The sequence below is a fragment of the Syngnathus leptorhynchus genome, chromosome 1 (genome assembly GCF_054491065.1).
Source record: "Syngnathus leptorhynchus isolate UIUO chromosome 1, UIUO_Slep, whole genome shotgun sequence".
Taxonomy (NCBI): domain Eukaryota; kingdom Metazoa; phylum Chordata; class Actinopteri; order Syngnathiformes; family Syngnathidae; genus Syngnathus; species Syngnathus leptorhynchus.
The window spans coordinates 15,267,216-15,290,497 of NC_141195.1; the positions used below are offsets into that span (position 1 = coordinate 15,267,216).

General features: G+C 42.3%; 1 protein-coding gene across 1 annotated transcript; it reads left to right on the forward strand.

Annotated features, from left to right (window-relative positions):
* The first annotated feature begins 4,049 nt into the window (after nucleotides 1-4,049).
* On the forward strand, nucleotides 4,050-21,562 carry LOC147062138 (bone morphogenetic protein receptor type-2-like). The gene is made up of 13 exons (XM_085913649.1): nucleotides 4,050-5,058; nucleotides 12,179-12,364; nucleotides 12,512-12,691; nucleotides 14,104-14,211; nucleotides 14,367-14,458; nucleotides 15,100-15,330; nucleotides 16,001-16,115; nucleotides 16,967-17,127; nucleotides 17,247-17,394; nucleotides 17,486-17,622; nucleotides 17,829-18,001; nucleotides 18,094-19,427; nucleotides 19,506-21,562. Exons 1-13 carry the CDS (start codon nucleotides 4,977-4,979, stop codon nucleotides 19,766-19,768), a joined length of 3,210 nt encoding a protein of 1,069 aa, XP_085769775.1. The 5' UTR covers nucleotides 4,050-4,976; the 3' UTR covers nucleotides 19,769-21,562.
* Nucleotides 21,563-23,282: the final 1,720 nt, after the last annotated feature.

Consider the following 23,282-nt stretch of genomic DNA (forward strand, 5'->3'; position numbering starts at 1 on the left):
ACAATCTTGGATGAAAAAAAAAAGAAAATAACCCTTGATTTTTTTTTTTTTTTTTTTTACCCAAACCCAGAATTACTCATGCACCATTGTTGTATACACACAAATGACAACTCTAATAAAAACACTGGGTTATAGTAGAGTTGTAATAACAATAAACTATGATTTTTAATGTATATGAATAAAAATCATGAAACGATGAATAAAATAAAAAGTATTGCTTCTCGTTATAGATTACTGAGCCCACACAATAGACAAAAGAAAGAATTCAGTAACCTCCACCAAAACAAAGAAATGGGGCTTTAAAAGCCTTTTGTATAGAAATGTTCAATGAAATGACCATCAAGTCCTGAAAACTAAATAAACATACTGCCTTTTAACCCCCCCCCCCAAAAAAAAAACATTAAATCACAGCTTTTCAGCCATTGACTCTAATAACTGTGATTTAAAAACATTGAAGTGCCCAATAAATAAAGTGAGCTGAGAATATCGAGCCATCCGTCATCATTTGACTGTTCTGTTATTCTCCTTTTGCCAGATAGCAAATGATGTATGAGGTCAGTTTTGTTGAGCTTCAGTGATGGCATTGCCAGTTCTGCATAATAATAACCCTGTTGTGAAAAGGCCTCTGCTGCATGACGTCATCCCTGCGACATTCACCACCATCCGAGCAGCACTATGAGCCCACCGAAGGTCATTGTTGCCACTGTAACATATAAATTGTGTATGCTAGTGGACAGGAAAGTGGAGTTCACATTAGTTGAGACAATTATAAATCCTCCTTGTAAAAGTGGGAGAAAGCAGGAAGTGATGATCTCCATTTGCTTTTTGCGCAGCTTGAACCCATTAGGAAGTGTTAGCTTTCCACACCCTTCCCAAGAGACTTTCATGCTCACTCTCACATGCGGGAATGATGTTAAAAGTTCTTAAACACACACATGCACATGCACACACCTTCCCTTAACAGGCAGGTTGATATCATGTTTAGGAACCAACAATCATTCCATCCAGTCAGAAAGTGCCAAGTTATCAAAGTTCCTTCTTTGGCTGCAGTAGTCTGAAATTCTGTGACAGCAGGTAATGCATGAAAACATGTGGGACTCAGTAGACGAAGCAATTTGAGAGGGGAGTTCCCAGCGTCTCGATGATGTCAGCGCTCTCAGTGGTGCTAATGTTCCACGGTTGAACAAAATTAGGAGCTGTGATTGATTCACCAACATGCTACAAGATACAGGTTGTCTATTTCTAATGACCTCCAAAGAAGTTTTTTTTTTTTGTTACCACCTACTTTTTATTACCATTAATATTTTCCCTTAGGATAAGTAAAGTAAGATTAAAAGAGAGCTTCAGAAGGATAATGTCATTTTTATTCATTGAAGAAGGTGCGGCAAGACAAAAATATAAACATATGGACATGACCCATCATGGTGGAAGGCGGTCAAGTGTCCACTGCAACTTAACATCATCCACCTGTGGAGCCTTGCGTGCAGTTCCGACTGGTTTGTTTTGTCTTATCACTTTCTCCTGTTGTCTCAAGGTCCGCGTGCCTCTCCTGCACCGATAGTAAAGGAATGAGAAGAGCCACTTTGATTGCCAAAATACCCTAACTTGGTCTCAGCTGCCTCAGCACGGATTTAGGCCACACCTCATGTTAGACTTGTATGAAAAAAACGGCTCTATGAGCTTTGCATGACAAGAGTGATCATCTACGATTTGGAAGCTGTACAGAATACACATTCTTCAGGGAAATGTGAAGGAGGAGGCTATTATTCTCTGAGGATTTTTTTTTTTTGGAGCTCCCTGTAGACTGAGTGATTCCCCCGCTTTATGAAACCTGCTCATGTTGTCAGGATACTTGATGGTGATAGTCAGGGGGAATATTTTCTGACTGGGGGTAACATCGGTGCTTCCAGTGGGCCGAATCGAGGCCTTTAGCTGTCACAGTGCGGAAGCCGTCCCTTAAGAATGGCATGAGCTTCCTAAGAAACGATAAAGAAACATGGACGTTTTTTGCAGGTGTACTGGAAGCTTATCTCAGCTAACTACGGGCAGTGAACTGGTTGCCAGCCAATTGCAGAGCACACAGACCAACAAGCATTCGTAGTCACACCTACGGACAATTTGGAGTGGTCAATCGGCCAACCATCCGTGTCTTTAAATATGGGAAGAAACCGGAGTACCTGGAAGAACCCCACGCAGGCACGGGGAGAACATGCAAACTTCCCATAAAGAGAACCCTGTACCTTAAAACTGTGTGCTAGCCAGCTCACCACCATAATAAGAGGTGTTTTTAAAAAGATATCCCTTTTATATACTGCAGATAAGCAGTTCTGCGTTATACAGCAAAGGCGGCTATTCGGGTGTACCTTGTAGAGTGCCCATTATTTTTGTAGGTGATTTATGATTGGCTGGTTGCAAGTACAGAATTCATAATGGATGGACCCTTGGGTGCTTATAGCCTAACACCCAGTGAACATAAAGGAGAGGTTTAAAATAGCCTGAACACCTACCATGAATGTATCCATTATATCACCCTGAGATATGATCCCACATCAATTGTGGCACTCGACACACATTGAGGTGCCATTTTTTGATTATTTTATTTTACAATTGTTTTAATATTATTGCAGCTACCACAGTGAATACAATGAATGAATACAGTTCATCAAATAACTTTTTTTTGGAGTAGTATAAATTCCTAAATATTGCATCTTCAAATTTGATGTTTGTTTGCACTAAGCAGAAACTTTTTTGTTGTGCTTGGTATTTCTGTTGCAAGTCGTTCATTTAAAATCCTGTGCCGCACTTGTTGATTTATTTCACAGTACAATACATTTGAAATTCATCAATTAGAATAATTGTATACATTTATAACATTTAAAATGTATAAATTTGCATTAGATATTTACGTAATACAGTTTCATTTAGAATCTGCAGCGTGCAATTTTCTTCACCAATTGGTTTCTACATCCTACTATGGACAGCGGACAATTGTTCAATCTGTTCAATGCAATCTTAGATTGCCACCTGCTGGAAGACTTACAGATGTACCAAATGGAGGCTGGGAAGTGTAAAATACAGTAGAAGGTTTGGAAAGCCCTTTGAATTTAAATGGTCTCAAATATATTATGAGGTCAAGAAATTTAAAATAACAACTCTTGATAATGCACAGCTATGAATTGAAAGTCATTCCAGGTCATAACGCATCATGCATCATCATAGAGCTGACGGAGAACATATCAAGTTATTTGGATAATAGCTGCCTATAATTAAGAATCTAAATGATAAACATTAATTCTTAATGATCAATTCATAATGTTGATGACTATAAATAAAAAATATATAATTTAAAATATACATAAACACATTGAATTAGTGTTTCATAACTTTTTTCCTCTCTCGCTCGCTCGCTCAAGTGTGCGCGCGCGCGTGTGTGTATCTTGTCAACAATACACATCAATTGAACCATTAAATTTAGTTCAATTTTCCGTGTCCAAAATAATTTCCAATTTCTAATTCGCATCAATGGGGCAGCAAGGTTAATAATAACAGTCGGGATTTTGTATAAATACCGAAAGCATTAGGTCAATTATCTTGACTTAATCTGTAAAGTCACACACTGATGTTTTTTTTTTTTTTTAAACAAAAACAAAAAATCAGTGATGTTAGAAAAGAAGGCTTAGTTCCTGCTCTACTTCATCCAAAACGTGTTTTATTGATTGAGGTAAGACAATCGAGTTCATCCACAACAAATTCTCTCATCCATGTTTACATATTGACTTCATTTTGAGCAGGGGTGCGCAGACAAATTGGAAAACAAACATGGGAGCATGGAATTATCCAAGATATTTTTCCAGTGAAAGAAATTCAGAAAGCTACACATCCCAAGAGAATTAAGGGGCAATTCGATGCTTCTAACTTTGTATGAACTCGTGCAAAAATACAAGTACAGTTGTTTTTGCATTAGTTGTAGCTGTGGCTCCTGGAACCTCCCCTTCCCTTCCGTTCCATTCCTTCCAGGGTGTTGTGCGCACCGTCTGCGGCACAGTGGCGCTGCGGTACCCGTTTTTGGCTCAGTTGGACTGTACTGTACTCCTCCTCCTCCGCCCTCCCGACGCCAACCCACAGCAACACGATACCGGACACGAGCGGTCCAAACAAGCCTGCAAATAAACGAGGCGTTCCCATCCGCCCCAGCCAGCCTGCCTGCCTGTCTGTCTGTCTATCTATCTGTCTGTCTGCCTAACGGAGCTCCATAGCGTCTGGAAGCAGCGCAGTCGACCACCCCGGGAAAGATCAGCTCCAGAGATATACGTTCTCCCCCACCTCCGCTTGAAAAGCTCCCCTTCGTATGTGGAAAGACTGAAAAGTCGCTACGATTGGAAGCATTTTTTCCCCCCCTTCAAGACCGAGAAATAAGCTGGGACGCAGGAGAGGACGAACTCGCTAGCAGTCGGCTAATGGGGAGCTTCTACTACATTTAGCTACCTAGCCAAGTAATTGGCTAACGTGTAATTACACGGGAACGTCCTGTTTGCAGAGCAGATAGTGGGATGTACATCCGCGGATGGTACATGGATAATTAAATGGCATATCGATCGTTTTAGGTGACATTTTTCGTCTCAACCAAGTTGGGTTTTTTTTCGCAGCAGCAGGAGACTGGCGTCCAGTGGCTAGCATGTCAGCTTGTATAGATGGCTTGTTTTTGCAATTGCGTTTTATATACGCCAGACATCTCAAGTGCATAGCTTTTATGCAACAATTAATCACGGGACGGCGTTAACTTAAGTTGTTTACTCCCCGCTTGATGGCACAGCGAGCATCAAATGTATAGCTGGACGCCAGGAAGAGCATTTCGACCTGAGGACTGAAGGAAGAAACATTTATGTGGTGACTGCAAAAAAAACGAAGAGGACCAGAAAGTACATCGAGTGTGTGGATTAACTCCAAGTGAAAGACCAAATTCGATCAATACGATTATGCCTGTAGGCCGAACTACAACGATGCAGTGTCTGGCAAAATTGGGATTTTGCCTGGCTCTACTCCTAACCTCGGTGGCTGGTAAGTGGCTTAGTTGCGTATAGATTATTGTCTTGTAAATATTTAATGCATTTACTGTACTGTAGTGTTGTGTACACCGAAGATATCACTTAGTGTGGTTCCAGTTGGAAGTCTCAAATCTCAATCTCAAATCCCTTCAAAATATCATCTTCCTGCCTGCCCCATTCCTTCTCTGTGATTTCTGCACTGTTCGGTGGAGCTCATCTCATTGTTGTCTAGTAGCCTTCACAGATAACTCATCTTGAGCACTGAAGCAAATATTCACACTGGCTCCTTTTTTAATCGTTCTGTGTACAAAGGCCTGGAAAAACACTGCCAAACATACTGCAGGCCTTGTCTGCCAACTTGTGCCCCAACCCCCTCCCCCGTTTTCTAGACATTGGGTTGAGGCCAGGCTTCTGTGATACCTTGAGCATGATAAGATGCTCGCTTGGGCTGTGCTGAGATGGAGGAACAGTGTAGAATGCAGGGAATGTGTTGGTAGATGAGAGAGATTGATTTTTTTTTTAACCAGCATAGTTCATTAACTATGCTCATTAAAAACAATCAAAAAATTCTAGCATGGTCTTTGCTGATGTGCTGGAATTATTATTATTTTTTGACATCAATATTTTTGTTTGTGTTACCAGTTATCAAATGTGTCATATTTAATGTGTGATTTTAGTTGCATGCTGTTTTTACATTATTATTTTTGTAAATAGTGACTTAAAGTTGTGTGTACTATAGTAACACCGAGGTGGATTTTTTTTGCACAACTTACATTCCTCACCCAAGCATTGCTTGTAAAAAAAAAAAAAAAAAAAAAAAAAAGAGAGTGAGATTTGCTATGTTTTGACTGACAGGTCCTTATTAATGAATTTCATGATACATATTTAAGAATACTAAGTTATGATTCTTGATGATGCAATTATGTCTTGGAATTGTGGTGAAAATGTTTTATTTCAACCAAATATTGTTCAAAAAGTCATACTCTTATTGAACACGGCCTTCTGTATAACTCTTTTTAGTAATGTCTTGTCATTACAACTTCGCTACCAGAAAAAAATCCCATATTAGCAAACAAAATCAACAAAACAAAACTAATCATTTCAACTGTGAACATATAGCATGCTTAGTCCAAAACATTCAAATACAAATATGAATTTCCGAAGTACGTCATCCATTTCATAATAATGCACAGAACGAAATGAAAACTCCCTTTGATTTACAAAGTGTACGTGAACGCAGCTCACGCCACAGCCGTTCCGCGACTTTGAGTGTAAACAAAGAATTGCGGCTGGACTGACCAGCAAACAAGCATTAATTACCGTACATGGGAAAGGAATATGTCACGTGTTACTTTGAGTACTGAGATGTCACAGGTATTAAATGAAACACTCTGTGCGTGATCACATGTGACCAGCGAGGTGGCTACTGTGCTCTTAATGGTCGATGTCAACCACAGCATTCAAAAACAATGTAGCCTGCGGAAAAAAATGGGAAATGTGGGAGGCATTTTCAAGGGAAAATGGGAGATGAGGCATTTTCAAGGAATAAAATACAGCGCCAAATAAACAAATGCATAAATAAACAAGTTGTCAACGCGTCTGTGTGATTAGTCAACTAAACTTGGCAGCCATTGATAAAACCATGACTCGTACATGAGGATTGGTGTCTCTGTTTTGATGTTCACCGGCATCCAAAAATGCTTGTTTTTGGATTCAATATTTGGATTATATCACAGTTTGTTTTGGTTTAGCTTGTGTTTCCCTCCAAGCAGAAAATACTATATTGAGGAGATGAGTGAGATATGGAAAGAGGAGAGTAAAACGTATTGACAATTTCTAAGAGCAACAGAGGTCGGGTAAAAACATATTTATTATTATTGCAAATGTGAAAATCTATTCTTATTGAATAAAAAAAAAAAAACTATCAAATTAATTTAGATTGCATATCATGCACAAGGATCTTATGCCATTTATTTTGGGGTAGTGTGAATATGAAAGTCACGACATGTGAGCTGTAACGTTTCTTAGCAACTGTGTTTTTATGGTGCAGAAAAAGACTTCTGAATAACAAACGAGCTATGCCATTCCTTCTTGCAGTGATGAAAATGTGCTCTGTCTTAAACAAATGTTCAGAAACAAAAAACATGAACATTTCTTGGACATAAGGTTCACTTCTTGGCTCGTTTTCTCATCCATGTTTACCTTAACGTATGGCTACAATGCTGACGGCCCTCCAAGTCGACTTGCATGGAAAGTGTACACTTGACTGTATGTGATATCAATATTTTTCAGTATTTTTCGAGTACGAGTACTTCCACTGGTGTGCAATAACGGCTTTTTCTCCTGCGATCAAGGCTTGAAAGGAAAAATCTGTCCTTGGCTGATACAAATCTGTGTGGGCCGCCTTAACAAATTTTGAACGGGTATTAATTTTTCAAATGAAACGCTCCAGCAAATTTGAATGCCTCGCAATCATACAAGCCTAACTAATTGTTCAATTTTGGGCTTTTCGACACCATAGAAGAGCAATAGTGACAGCGCTTTTACTACCCTTTTCAAAATGCTGTGATTTGCACATGTTTAGATTTAAAGCACCAATGAACTTGGCGATAATTCAGTTATCAATCTATATCGCGATTGATATGTGATCAACACTTCATTTGTGACATTGCATGAACAACAAATGAAGTTTAATGGGACTATCAATGAGAGGGTATTGCATCTCCATATTTATCAATATTGACCTATATGAATTATATCGTGATAGAATTTTCAGTGACAAAACCTGTTTGGAATGAAACCTGTTACCGGAAAAAATAAATATGATGTGGCAATATTTTATGGGCTGAAAAGAGACAAATTCACCTTTAACAGAGTGACTGCAAGGCAAAAGGTTTCAAAAAGAAACCATCTGCTCACGATCCCAACCATGCCTGCAAGGCAAGCCAAGCTTTAAAACTTGAAAATGTCTTTGCTTTGGCTTCCATGGCTTCTTCTGAGACGTGCTCATTAATCTGGAGTTGTAAAACACGGTGGCACCAGAGTGACTGGGAGAGCTTTTACCATGCAGCAAGATAATGACCCAAAACACACAAAGGACTTTGTTAAGACCAGAAGTGGAAGGTTTTTAGCTGCCCAAGTCATGCGTCTATACTAGAGCTAGGAGCCTCCTTAAGAAGCCATTGAAGGGAAGTAAGCCTATCAAAGATAATCCAAAATCAAAAAATAGCTGAAAATCAAAATCAGGCAGTTATTTCATACTTGATGAAGCCATGAATTTTTTGTCTTTCAAAGATGTTTTTATGTCCTCTTGTTTTCAGCGGCTTTTGGCAGTCATGTGCGCTTGACAAGAAGGGTAACCAAAGCCTGCTTTTCACTTCTCTGCCTCGCCAAATGAAAGATTCTTCTTCAAGTATTTAATCATTGAAACAAGAGTAAAGATACAGTATCACTAAAAGGACCTAGGGCAGAGTTTCAGCAGTTTTCTTTGAAGAGTAGCATTTTAGGAAAAGCATGAATTGTGGTCTGAGATGTACATATAAATTGTATTACGCTGGGGTCACACTTAATTTAATCATCTGGTCCAAATAAAGCAGAACATTTGAAAATCATCAGCTGAGCTCCATATGCCTGCTGAATATGGAGCTATTTTCACCAGCTGAAATCAAACAAATGACATTTTAGATCCCAAACATTTTAAACAAAACAATAGCTCTTAACCATGACTTGATTATTAAAATAGGTGTCGATTAATTTGCTATTTGAAAGTGGGCAAATTAGATTTGGTCTGAGTTCATGGGATTATGATTTGAGTCAACATGGTACGGCTCAGATCGAATGGGTATGATGCAATGACTTTTTCGTTGACATTTTACAGACATTTGAATTAACTTTTCCGTATTGTAATTGTCCCTATAAGACATAGCCCCCCCCCCCCCCCCTCCTGTGTTTGGGATAGACCAGTGGCGATCATCATGTGCTTTGTTCATAAATGATTTGAGATTATCCCCTTGTTGTGTAACAGCACGCCACCTCACTCATCTGTTTTCACCACATATTTGTGAAAGTTAGAATACGGAGGGTGGTCGGGGCAGCGGGGGTGGAAGCCAGGTTCTGGCACAAAAGCATTGTGGTCAGTAATTGCGGCCCTCCGATTTGAGGGCAGTATCAACTCTGGGATTAGTCTAACTGTACCAGACCCAGACAGACACAGACTGAGTAGTGGTGGCGCTTTTAGGGGGTGGTGGTCGTTATGCAACAGATGGCACGGATTAAATACGTACTTGCCCCCCACCTCATCCCTGCCATCCTTAAACAGGCTTGAAATATCGGGGGTGTCAGCAAAGGCCCTTGAATCTACCTCGGCAACGAGAACACACCCAAACAGAAGCTGTAGCGGGTAGATAAATAGCTTGACTTTCCGCAATTATAGGAACGTCAGCTTCACGTGATAAGAGTTATCACCCAAAATACTGTCTTTCTGGGAATTTAATTGGAGTTCCATAGATACGTACAGGTCCTTAAAAATGATTTAATTGCAAATCTCCTCAGTATGATTTCTGACACGATGCCACGTTTGCTGCGTTTTGCAAGCTTCACATAAAATCCGTTCAATAACTCCATCAAGTGCCCATGCGTCCAGACTTTAAGGACACCCTGTAGTATTCTAACCGCTGTGTCTTGCATGACTCCTCTGGGCCTTGGCAAATAAGGTCAGATTAGATCTGTTGTTTTTCACCAATGAGGCTGAGCGGAAGGGGGGGTTGTTTGTGGGGGAGGGCGGGAACACCAGCTCCGGGGAGGAGGGTTACTAGGCTAGAGTGGGGGATAGATGGAGGGGGTGAGTTTTAACAAATATCTGGGCCATGGGTGCCCACTAAGTGCCAGTCATCGTCCAATGAACAAGCTTGGAAAGAGAGCCACACTTGAGCCTTTTGATATGACTTTGCCTTTCTCGCTCACGTGTCACGCTTGACTGGGTTTGCCAGGACAGCAGTGGAAGCTGAACTCAAGCTCTGCAGAGCACGACCGGGAGCAGGGGCTGCCATGGCCAATCAGAGATAAACACTGGGATTGGCCGCCAACCAGAAATGTCCCCAAGAGATTGAAAGAATTTTGTCAAAGCAGCAACCTCGGTGCCTCGAGGATAGCTTCAGAACAACCAATTGACCTGCAGAAATTCTATTGTTGTTGAGATTGCAAATAAGTCACAGATATAGTTTTATTCAAGGATCTAATTAGGCGGTTGAGTTTTAGGGCTGAAGCTGTCAACTTTTTCAGCATTCGACAAACGTACTGAAATAACTGTGTATTCAGAAACTACTGGTATATTTTTGCTTACTACAATTTATTTAATAACGCACAGCCAATTAGTTTCTTTTTGTATGTGATCAACTGCTTTTTGTTTCTTAAATTCACTTTGTGGATCGCAGCAAACTGCATTTGACTCTTCAGAAACACTTTCAGATTGGCAATTTCAAACATATTTTAACCTTAAACTTAGTATTTGTTCTTTAGAAAAAAAAAAGGCAATAAATATAAGAAAATATTTCATTTGAGCAACTCGCCTGCAACTTAATACAAGCTTCAAGGCTGTGCGTTTCTGAACCTATGATAACTCAGACAATAATTCTAACCGAAATGTTGGTAATGGGAAAGTGCAAAATCCACTGATACAATAATCTGTATTGCACAACACATTGATCATCCGCATTTCATACGCACGCCGCGGCAATGTGCTTCAGTATGGTGGAAAGGCTTTTACCCTAACCCAGGCTCTCCTCCCCAAATCAGTTATGAGGGACCCCCCGGGGCTGCTGCGTTCCCCTCCTGCCGAGTCCCGCACAGAGATACGTATCTAAAAAGCCCTCAGATTTTTTTTCAATTCTCAATGTATTATGGGCATACCGAGTTAGCTTTCAGGGATTTTGTAACATTTGGCAGCTCTATCTATTTTCCGACATAAAGGCCCTTTTGCTGTTTAGCATGTTAATGTGCTTGGTTAGGCACACAATGCGAAATTTGACTCGCAGCTGTGATGAGAATCCGCTTATTTCGAGCCTGGGATAACGGTACTGTACAGGAGAGTAGATTATGACTGCTGGGAGGTTCAATAGGTGATTTTTTTTTACATTTACATTCAAAAATAGACAGGAATAAAATCTATGAGTGCAAAGGATAGGTGAAACTTTTGAATTCCTGTCAAACCCTAAGCAGCCAACAATGTCAGTGTGTTTGTTCTACTGTCTCGGGTGTTGTTACTGCCTGTGCACTTCCTTCCATTGTCCCTCTATAGTTCCTCTATTGGAGCACGTATCCTGATGTCTGCCACCCCTCCCTCCAGCAGGACATTTTCAGGAATTTTAAAGCGTAGTCGAGGAAATTGATTCATGGAAGGAAGCATTTTTGTCTTTGGTTGTTGTATATGGCGTTGGAAGAAAATTTGGCCATTTGGGAATCATTGTATTTTTTTTCCCCATAGAGCTCAAACAAACCCAAACATTGGCTTTCGACTCTGCCATCACTTTGGCAGCAAATGAACAGATGAACCGTAAAATAAATATGATTGTCTGACATCACACGCCGAAGCACTGCAGTGTGCTGTTTGCCAAATATGAATAATAATGTATTGCACCAATGAAATAACCGTTTGGCATCTCATTCCATCTGTTTTGAATATCTTAGCTGTTGTTTGTAATGTTAGCGATGAAATGACGTCTGTTTGATGTCTGCGATGAGTGTCGCCTGTGAGTTAACGCTTGGAAACGTACTGGATTGTGATGTCCTTTCTGTGCCAGCGCTTCCATATGGGTTCTGACCTTTAGGCCAGAATTTAATTGACATTTGCATTGATGTTTGGCTGAAAAGAGGGAAGCGTGCTTTTGCGGGGGTGGCGACTGAATCAAGCAACCCTGAATTGAAATGTCTGATGTGTGGATGAGTAACATTCATACATTTGCTTGTAACCCTGAAGAACTATTTTAAGCATACTTTTAAATGGTGTTAGTATAAAATGTATTGTTTGCTGAATAATCTTATAGGCGTCCACGGTCTTGTTTATTTTGTAAAACGTAGCGGTGTGGGCGAAGGATAAAGAATATGATTTATACCTTCTATCTTGTCTCTCTTTTTAGCGGCGCAGGGCGAAGAGCGAGAGTGTGCCTTCATTGACCAGCAGCAGCAGTCGGAGGTGGAGCGATTGGCCGGGGGCGAGGGCCGGATCTCGCCCGAGAATACCACCATCCGATGTACCAAGGGCAGCCATTGCTTCGGCTTGTGGGAGAAAAGTCCGCCGGGCGAAGTCCGATTAGTCAAACAAGGTAGAACATGCGGCACAAGTTACAATGTATGAAATAAAGCACACACACACACACACACATATCTGTAAACCTAAGAATCGGGCACTCTGATCTAAATTCCCCCCCTTGTAATATTGTCACATCTGTGTCATTGTCTACCCCAACCAGGTTGTTGGTCCCACCTTGGAGACCACCAAGGATGTCGCGATGACCGCTGCGTGGTGAACAACCTTTCGCCTCAGACTCAGAACGGGACCTACCACTTCTGCTGTTGCAGCACTGACATGTGCAATGTCAATTTCACAGAAGACTTGACGACTCCCAGTCCCACCACTGCACAGCCAATCTGTATGCACGCACACACACACACACACACACACACACACACACACACACACACACACACACACACACACACACACACACACACACACACACACACACACACACACACACTAACAGTTCAGCATTGATCGTTTAGAAATCTTCATACTTTGGAACATTAACAAGCTAGGAGAGCAGCTGTATAGTCAATTGTTCCTTCCTCTAAATTTAGTAGTGAATAAAATGTATGTGTGTTCTATCTGAGGAGGTGGGGCACATACATACATACATACACGCACGCTACCATTTATGTTGCCACTCCGCATTCCTTGGAATGCAAGGCGTCTGTCTGTGTTATCAGTCTGCGGGCGGTTTGGTGACTGTTCTATTTAGCAGACAGGTGACAAGACAAACATGGGAAGAAGAAAGAAAGAAAGAAAGAAAGAAAGAAAGAAAGAAAGAAAGAAAGAAAGAAAGAAAGAAAGAAAGAAAGAAAGAAAGAAAGAAAGAAAGAAAGAAAGAAAGAAAGAAAGAAAGAAAGAAAGAATGATTTCAGCATGTTGGTTTATAAAACATGTTTTAATTTGTGAGGTTTTTTTTTCATTCTTTACCTCATGTTTTAATTTGTAATCATTTTTTTGTACTTCTTTAATTTCTTGCCACTATTGAGGCAACAGCTTCATTGGCTAACTCACCATTCATGTCTTTGAATGCCTTTGATTACTAGTCTTGGTAGCATATTTATTTAGTTACCAAAAATTTAAATGTGCTTTATGTGAAGTGAAATATATGATTATTTTATGACCTGTGATATTCAGTGAGACATTTATACAGTATACCAAGCCCCTATTTTATGCATTATTACTTTTGCTAAAAAAAAAAGTTAATATTACCATGGCTAACTTACACTCCTCTTCAACCTATTATTGATTTTGCAAATAAATTTTATAAGGCTTGGTTTTGTTCTGGGGCTGCTTGGCTGCCTCTGGCACAGGGTGTCTCAAATACAGGGTCCAATGAAATTTCAAAACAATCAAGGCATTCTAGAGTGTGCTACTCAGTGTTAGAGCTTGGTCTTAAACGCAGGTCATGGGTCCTCCAACAATTAAACAACCTAAAACATAAAAATATATGAATAATTGTGTGGCTTAGTGGGACGCTTAATGAACGCATATCTAAACCCTCTTAAAAATCCCTAGACATTTTGTGTATAGAAGTGCATATGTCTCATTGATAGCTACAGAAATCCTTTTATTGCAGCCAGACTAGTCATAACAATAACGGCACCATCCTCTTTGTCCAGGCCAGTTTAGTCTGGTTCCTGAGACTTCCTGATCGATAGAAAAGAGCTATATACATATATATATATATATTTGTGTAGGTTTGTTGTGGCCATTTTCTATCTGCTCATTATTTTGAAACTGTTATCCGCGCAGACCCTCGCTCTTTGCGCTATGAAGAGACAATAAACATTGCCCTGGCAACCGTCTTTGTGTTGGCCGTCATCGCGGGAGCTGCTTTCTTTGGTTACCGCATGATGCATGGTGAGTTTCCATGGCGCCACACTGAGAGCAAGAACAGACCACATTCAGTAGCTAAGTTTGTTAAACACTTTGGTGGAGCTGTAATCACTGTAATAAATGGAATCTGAGAGGACCGCCTTTAAAGTACTTTGTGTGTGCATGTGTTTTTCTTTCAGGAAATAATAAGCAAGGTCTTCACAATCTGAATATGATGGAAGCTGCTGCCTCTGAGAGCTCTTTGGACCTGGATAATCTCAAACTGCTCGAGGTCTGTTTCTGAAATAGCATCAGTTTTTTATTCAAACGCTTTTTTTTTTTTTTTTTTTGGCGGGCCGCATTGTAGTCATAGCTTCTTTTGGAGATACAGTGGTTGAACTCCATCAATTTAAGAACAAGATGAATCACCATTGCTCATTTTCCAGACTCCAGAGGCATTGTTTTTGCCTTTTACTTCTTCCGAGAAATTAACTTAGAACTACCACCCACAATGATAAACACGGTTAGAAAATGAAAACACCGCCTCAAGCTTCAAGTCTAGGCATGCTTGTTATCAAACTGATGAGATGAAAACAGCACCAGTAACTGAATGCACATAAGAAACGACAGCATATTCAAATGATATGACTTTTATATGACTATGGATGGGGTCACTATTATCCAATTCTCACTCTAAAATGCACCTTGTCTTTTATTTCAACATCTTCACTTCAACACCAATAAAAGAAGCCCAAGAGGCAGATACGGCCAATCTAAATTTGAATATTTGTTATGTGTAATGTTAGCAGTCCGCAACATGAACATATGTTCATGCTGTGGTGCACAGTCTGCCATCCAATTCATGGAATAAGACAGAAAGCTTTTCAGGCATGAATTGAATTCCTCCCCTTTGTTTTTTTTTGTTTTTTTTAGCTGATCGGCCGGGGTCGATACGGCACTGTCTATTGCGGCTCCCTCGATGAACGACCTGTCGCCGTTAAGGTCTTCACAGCCGCCAACCGGCAGAACTTTCAAAATGAATGCTCCATCTACCGGCTGCCACTACTGGAGCACGACAACATCGCCCGCTTTGTGGGCGCTGATGAACGGACGGGCCCAGAGGGGCGCACTGAGTACCTGCTTATCATGGATTACTACCCACACGTAAGTGAAGTGACTAGTTTAATCACTGTTGTTTGTATGTACGTATACCTTTTTCTTTGAAGACAAACCAAAGCCTCCTCCTACAACTCACCTCAATCAACTGCCAGAGTTTGCGCACATAGCGAATGTTGGTATTTTGTCAGGGATTCTAAAAGGTTGCAAACAGTTGTAAACAGTTTTTCTTGACGAAAGAAAAACAGTTGACAACTATTAAAACTGTTTGCAAATGTCTGGCCAACGTCTTTGTGACAATTTGTGACTTTGAAAGGACCCTGACAAAAAAAAAAGAAATAAATCAACATTCAGGCCATGAGAGCACCATCAAGAAGGTTACTTCGCTGCTCAGTGAGCCTTAAGAAGGAAACAGTTCATGAAAAAATAGAGCTAAAACGTGACATTGAGGGTTTTAAAATCTACCATTAAAAAGTCTAAGTATAATATGAGCTGAATTATTTGCTGTAATAAACACAACCTGTGTCATCGCCTAGATGTGGTGAAACAGCTTGTCACTTGTTTTGAAGTGGCGGCAAAGACTCAGCAATCCCCTGCACACGTCACATCTCGTTTTGTCAAAGTATTAAGTGCTATGCTTACGATTGAATTGACTTTTTCTGCCTCATCAGTTTCCCATCTCACGACAGTGCCTCTTTTTTTCTGTCTCTTCCCCTAGGGCTCTTTAAGCCGCTACCTGAGCGTTCAGACCAACGACTGGGTCAACAGCTGCAGGCTTGCTCACTCTGTCACTCGTGGATTGGCGTACATGCACACGCAACTCTACAAAGGAGGTGAGTTGACAAAAAAAAAATCACACGTGCAGGTTTTTGGGCCTACGAGCCTTTTTGGAGCAAGATATTTTTTTTTCTCTTTTAGCCGGTTTTGTTTGACTTCTTTGGAAATCCAAATCTTCCTGCCTACACAGTACAGCTCCGTGCGGGTCTTATGTACTTTGCTTCACTGCTTTTGGACAAACGCACACTTCCACGCTTCTGCCGGTACAACCCGGGCCTATTTATAGATTCAAGGAAAATTGGAGAGAAGGTTGAAGTGAGCTGATATGAATATTTCCCAGGCTTAGTGAAATCATTCTTGGTAGGCAGAAGTGACAGCTAAACAGAGCTGCAACTCCTTTGGCCCTCCTCATTCTTCTCAATCAGCAGGGGTACTCATCACAGCAGTCAGCCAGGCTTACAAGCAGGGACAGCAAGTGACAGGCGAAAAGTAAAAAGGAAGTGACGAGCTGCGATCAGGAAAATGGATTCAGTATTTCTGGTTAGTAAGATTCCTCAGGTAGGGGATATTAGGCAGTATGACCATATATATTCATAATCAAAAAGAAAAACAGTACATTTTGTTCATGTGGAATGTCAAGAGGAGAGGATTTATTTGAAGCTTCATGGTTCAATACGGAGCGGAGGTTTAAGCTCTCAAGTTAGGGCAAGGTACCACCGTGCTTTTACTAGTCCTCGCTAACTAATGGTGCCAAACCTGTTCATTTTTCAATTGGTTATCTACATTGTATTTTGCTCTAATCGTGCACTGTCCCGAAGCCCAGTGAACTATAGAAACAGCCGCGGCATTGTGTGGAATTGTAGTTTGAAATCAAACTCATCGCATTTCTTCTTTCCTTCTTTCAAAGACATGTACAAGCCAGCAGTGTCCCACAGGGACCTGAACAGTCGGAATATTCTCGTTAAGGCCGACGGCACTTGTGTAATCATCGATTTTGGGCTGTCCATGAAGCTGACGGGTAACAGGCCAACACGCCACGGCGAGGAAGATAACGCTGCTATCAGTGAGGTGAGAGCAGACTCCTAGTTAGTTACAGGTACTCGAAGGATAATTTCATGAAAGAGATGGTAGTGGAGTACAGCAATAAAGACTCATTTTGTTCTTTCCCATTCTTAACCGCCTTGTAGGTGGGCACCATCCGCTACATGGCGCCAGAGGTGCTGGAAGGAGCAGTCAATCTGAGGGATTGTGAGGCTGCGCTGAAACAGGTGGACATGTATGCACTGGGCCTGGTCTACTGGGAGACTTTCATGAGATGTACAGACCTTTTCCCCGGTAAGACTTCACTCGTATACAGATGCATTTTGTTTTTATAGTATGAGCATAAAAAATTGCGCATCTTTCCTCCTGACCTTACCACCTCTAGGCGAATCTGCACCAGAATACCAGATGGCCTTCCAAGCAGAGGCAGGGAACCACCCAACGTTCGAGGACATGCAAGTGCTGGTGTCAAGGGAGAAACAGCGGCCCAAATTTCCAGAGGCCTGGAAAGAGAACAGCTTGGTATGTGCATATGGAACGTCTGAGTTGGGAAGGGGAAAACACAAAGAGCAGTATATCAAAAAAAAAAAAAAATCCTTCAATTAAAAAGTTTGATGAAGGATAAATAGGAAAGGAAGTATTAGCAAAATATTTTGCGGACTCTAAAGCCAGTTTGAGAACGATGAGTATTCTGGCAATTACAATGCGACTCATCTCTTCTCTGGCAGGCTGTTCGCTCTCTGAAAGAGACAATGGAAGACTGCTGGGACCAGGACGCGGAAGCTCGTCTCACAGCCCAGTGTGCCGAAGAACGGGTGGCCGAGTTGCTCCTCATTTGGGACCGCTCCAAATCCGTCAGCCCCAAGCTCAACCCTATGTCGACCACTCTGCACAATGAGAGGTAAAAAATCTTAATCAAGGTTCTCCTCTCAATAAAATACCTGCCTGCCTGCTCTTTAAAAGCAGATATACTTTCCCGCCATTTCCCTCTAGAAACCGTGTGACACCCAAGTCTGGCCCGTATGCTGATCACTCCTCCACTTATATTGAAGAGCATGAGGGCGTGGCCAAAAACGCGCAGGCCGATACTACGAGTTCCGCAGGTGTCCGAGTCGGGGGTGGGACCGGGGAGAGGAACAGGAACTCCATCAACCAAGAACGCCAGCAGCAAGCCCACGCCCGCCTGCCCAGCCCAGAGAGTAGCAGCACTAGTGGGGCTTGCTTGGGTCTAAGAGGGAGCCCCTCAGACTCCACCACAACCACCACTATAATTTCTGAGTCTGAGGGGCCAACGGGCTGCAACACGGTCCCCGTTTGCCTCCACCTAACTCAGGACGACCTGGAGACCACCAAGCTTGACCCCAAAGAGGTGGACAAGAACCTGAAAGAGAGCTCGGACGAGAACCTGATGGAACACTCGCAAAAGCAGTTCTGCTCGCCAGACCCGCTGAGCCCGGGTAGTTCTAGCTTGCTCTACCCTCTCATCAAGATGGCGAGCGAAGCCTCGGGTACGGCCGAACCATCCGCCCCCATACCTGCCCCCGTCTTCCCTCTGCCTAAGCAGCAGAATTTGCCCAAAAGGCCGTCAAGCTTGTCCCTGCGTAGCAAGCCAGCCAAGAAGGAGGCGTCGTCCTCTTCGCTCAGGTTCAAGTTTGGACGATCGGGAAAGTCAAACCTTCGGCAGGTGGAGGGATCAAAGATTAACGGCGGTGCGGTAACGGGCCCAAACGTGGACACAGAAGCTCATCGGGGCGCGGGCATAAATAATATACCCGCCCTACGGGACGTGCACGCTAACGGCAGCATAAATGGCGCCATTAACGGTCACAACAGCGGCCTTGTTTCTTCTGCGGCCATTGGCGGAAATGCAGGATTCGGAGGATCCGGCGTCATTCCCAACGGAAACGGAGTGTTACAGTCCGATGACAGTCGACTCAGCCTGGGCATCATCACGGCCAGCCCCGACGAACACGAGCCGCTTCTGAGCCGTGAGCAGCCGGATCCTAGAGACGCGTCTTCGAGCGTGGCCGCGCTGCGCTCGGCCCGACCCAATACCAACAACAACAACAGCAACACGGGCCACGGCCGGGGTGACGGTGAGAGCGGAGGCGAAAGCGAAGGGGGCGGAGACGAGGACATGGAAGGAGGAAGCGGGGCTCCGACGGGGCCCCCGACAGAAAACGCGGGACTCGCCTCCGGTGCCCCGGACCTCCCGGTGACGGTCACCATGCGAGAAGAGTCCCTCCTTAGGCAGCCCAGAGTTCGCAGACCAGAGAGACCAAACTCTTTGGACCTGTCCTTCACCACACAGGACCTGGCTTCATTAGGTGAGACACCGGGTCACACTTCCACTTTATTGTGTACATGATTAGTGTTCATTTCAAAAGTGTCATTTCTGTTTGCAGGTGACAGCTTAGGGCACCCAGGCAGCTCCTTGGGCACCGGCGATAAGATCAAGAAACGAGTCAAGACGCCATATTCCCTGAAGAAATGGCGGCCCACCACTTGGGTCATCTCCACGGACGCGAGGGGGCTCGAGGTCAACAACAACAACAACAGCGGGTCCGGCCGGGGCCAAGGCCACAGCCACAACCGGCCCAAGTCCACTTCAGCCATTTACTTACGAGGTGGCGACATGGTCGGCGACCGTAGCGACACACTGGTGTGAGTGTATGGCCACCAGCTGTTGAAGACTGAACAAACACACAAAGTTTTTTGGGGAGGAGCGGGGTCTGAATCAGCAAGAGGAAGCTACGTGGAATAGTACACTAAGAGTCGAGTCCCATGTACAGTACACTAATTAGGTTATCTTGCCGTGTCTTTTCCGATGAACATCATTTGCTTTAAACGCAATCCAAGCTATGCAGCATTCTCGCCCGCTCGTCCGTTTTTATCCGCTGTCCTGTTCTTGCCGTTCCTCACAAGCATCCGAGTGTTGTTTTCTTTCCTCCCTACGTGCACTTTGAGCCGATGAGATCGGCGTTCGGTCCTGCCCTGCCCTGCTCGTCGTGATGGCGCCACCGCACGGAATTCAATCATGTGCTCTTGTTTGTTTTCTTTCAAGCACAAAGACCCTCTTGAAAAGAAGAAACGGTCTTAAAAAGCAGAGCGATGTTTTATTGGTGATTTTTTATTTTTTTTTGTATGCAAGACCTGTCGTCGTGGACTATCTGTGTTCTGTACCATCGCATAAGTTTAATTGTGCAATAGGATGTAGCTTTTAGATGTTTGTCATTTTTTTGTTTTTAACCCTCAATCATATTTTGAATATGTCAATCTCCTTTGCACTTACGATTAGTCACAATCATCAACCTTGCCCCCAGGGCCCCTGTTTGAAGTGGAAGAACAAATGACAATCCTTCATTTTCCATCCCAGGGGCACCAACAATCGAGCTCGTTTGAGTAGTTGAGAATATTGAGACTTTTCCCCACCCACTTTCCACACAATCGCACCATGAATCTTTTTTTTTTTTAATTTTTATTCAATCTATTTCAATTTTCAATCAATTTTTAATTCAATCTCTTGTCTCAGTGTCATTTGACTTCATGTTTGATTGAATTACAACCAGGAGACATTGTGCTTCTAGGAACTGTACTGGAAATGAGAGAAAAAAAAAAAAAAAAAAAACGAACGACAAAGAATACCAAACCCCCTTCCAAACACGCTGAATATTGTTTGTGCTTCGACTGGTCACATTGCTTAATATTTGAATGGGTGGTTCTACACTATGTTTGTTTGTGTGTTTCTTTAAAGGGTCTTTACATTAACATGTTTTATGTGCCCCCCATTAGCTATTAATATAGCATCCATGATTGCATCTTAATATGGGTTAAGACGGCAAAATTTAAATTATTTTATTCCATCTCAGGCGGCTGCTATTTTGCCACTTGTTGTCCACTGAAAATGACATCACAGTTGCCAATTGCTCAGGTCACAACCAATCACAGCTCAGCTTAAAAAAACCGGTGAGCCGTGATTGGTTGTGTCCTGGGAAACGCTTGAATTTTGCCTGTTTAGTTCATATTCTACAAATGAAATATTACTCAGAGCTGTGTATTTCAACTAGTTGGGCTGCACACAACATATTATTACGAAGAAAATGTTTCTCTTAAGTAGTTTTGTTTTGCTTGGAGCCTTTAAGTGATTTTGTTTTGCTGTAGCTCAGCACTGTACAGTGACTGTACTACAGTCTGTATGTTGTACTCATTCTGTATTCTCAGCGCCACGTCTGGATCAATTAACAAGTTCTCGTTTATGTTTTTGTAATCCGTAATTTGTATGCAAGAAAAAAAAACACTATTATTGCATTTATTTGCATATTTTTATTGAATTCTGTGTTGCATTCAATGGACATCGATGACCTTTGATTCCCTTGCTACACGTTTGCTTGATACAATTTCCCTGAACCTTTTCAAGACACTATGGAAGAAAAAAATATCAATAAATGTATGAAAACTTGAATTGTATCTTTTTGGGTCATAATAGTGTGAGCTTTTATATTCAGAAATATTTCATTACAGTGTGGGCCTGGCCAAGAGAAAAGTAAAGCATGGCTCTCTTTTCTTCACTTTGGTCATGTGACGTTTGCAAACATCATGATTGATTGTACTTATGAGAAAGGTAACAAGCTCGACTGTGAAAAGCGATTCCACAAATATACATCCAGATGGCGCCAAATAATATTTTGGATGCCTGAGCACAAAAGCAGCAACTAGGTAAGCTTTCCATATCGTAAGAAATTGATTTTCCTCATGTATCTATCTGTCTGTCTGTCGGACTGACGGACGGACGGGGCACTTCCATCCATCCAGCCACGGAGGTGGCTGGCACTTCTATCCATCCAGCAACGGAGCTGGCCAAAATTGCCAAAGCCCATTCATTTACAACGGCGTGTCCGCCAGGCGGCGACATTTCCCCGTTACCGCTGGCTGCGGCGGGAGATGGTACGAGCGCATCTGAGCTCTAAAAAAACTATACTTTATTTGTGTAAAACTAACATAAAGGTCATATTTTTATTCAAACCTTTTGAGGCTCGGCATTTGAAATGACTACGGGGTTAGTAGCCTCGGTAGTTGAGGTACCAGGGGTGGCCTGGGGTCCTCCAGAGTGAAGCCGAGCGCCTGGAACTCTGGGCCGGCGTAAATGTCACAGCAGGATACCACAAGGATACTTAATAAGCTTCTGGTAGAACACAATGTCTTTTTTTCTTTCCGTTAGTGCACAGTGACGGGTCCATACTGAAGAACACTGGTTATCTCAGTTGGTAGAGCATCGGACTCCTAACCTTGGAGTCGTGGATTCAAGCCACACATTGTGACTTCAATTATCATCATTTTATCCAGCTCAGTGGTCTAGTGGTAGAGTGTCTCTTTCAATTACTTTTTCAATTTCAATTACAATTTCAATTACTTTTTCAATTTCAATTACAATTTTGATTTCAATTTCAATTACTTTTTCAATTTTAATTACAATTTTAATTACAATTTTAATTGACTTCCAGCCACAGAGCTGGCACTTCCAGCCACGGAAGTGGCTCTTACTTCCATCCATTCATCCAGCCAGCCAGCCAGCCACAGACAGACAGAACAGACAGACAGACAGACAGACAGACAGACAGACAGACAGACAGACAGACAGACAGACAGTCCTTCCATCCATCCATCCATCCATCCATCCATCCATCCATCCATCCATCCATCCAAAATTCGCAGAATAAAATTTGGCCACACGAGGGCGATCATTTCCTCCAACCCTAATCCCCACCTCGAAAAAAAATTTGTTTACGTCTCTGCTCTCTGCTCCCGCGCCCTAGCAACTGCAGCATCAGCACGAGAGAAGAGCGTCGGTGAGCTACGTCAGCGCTCGATTGTCGGCATCAAAGTCAGGCAGACCGGAAACATATTTTCGCCCTTCAGAGTAATATAAAAGAGGCAACTACAAAATATGACAATATTTTGGGCCCAATGACGCCCAAGTATGCAGTATTCCATTTACAGCGCTTGTTTTGTTGATAAGGGTCATCCAGAATTGGAGGGCACCAATACATATATTTTTTTAAAACATACGGTTCTAAAAATGCTCATTATTGTTTCAAGAACAAAAAGGTAGAATTAATATTGAGCAATTTGATTCACCCACCTTAACCATAATTGTCCGCTGTTTAATTAGAATTTGTTTCATT

What these genes read in the sequence shown, in the direction of transcription:
- LOC147062138 (XM_085913649.1), top strand. Translation starts at nt 4,977, where the DNA reads ATGCCTGTAGGCCGAACTACAACGATGCAGTGTCTGGCAAAATTGGGA. An exon ending in CACCACTGCACAGCCAATCT is followed by an intron (nt 12,692 to 14,103) that starts GTATGCACGCAC and finishes TTATCCGCGCAG; the next exon opens with ACCCTCGCTCTTTGCGCTAT. An exon ending in TCATGGATTACTACCCACAC is followed by an intron (nt 15,331 to 16,000) that starts GTAAGTGAAGTG and finishes CTCTTCCCCTAG; the next exon opens with GGCTCTTTAAGCCGCTACCT.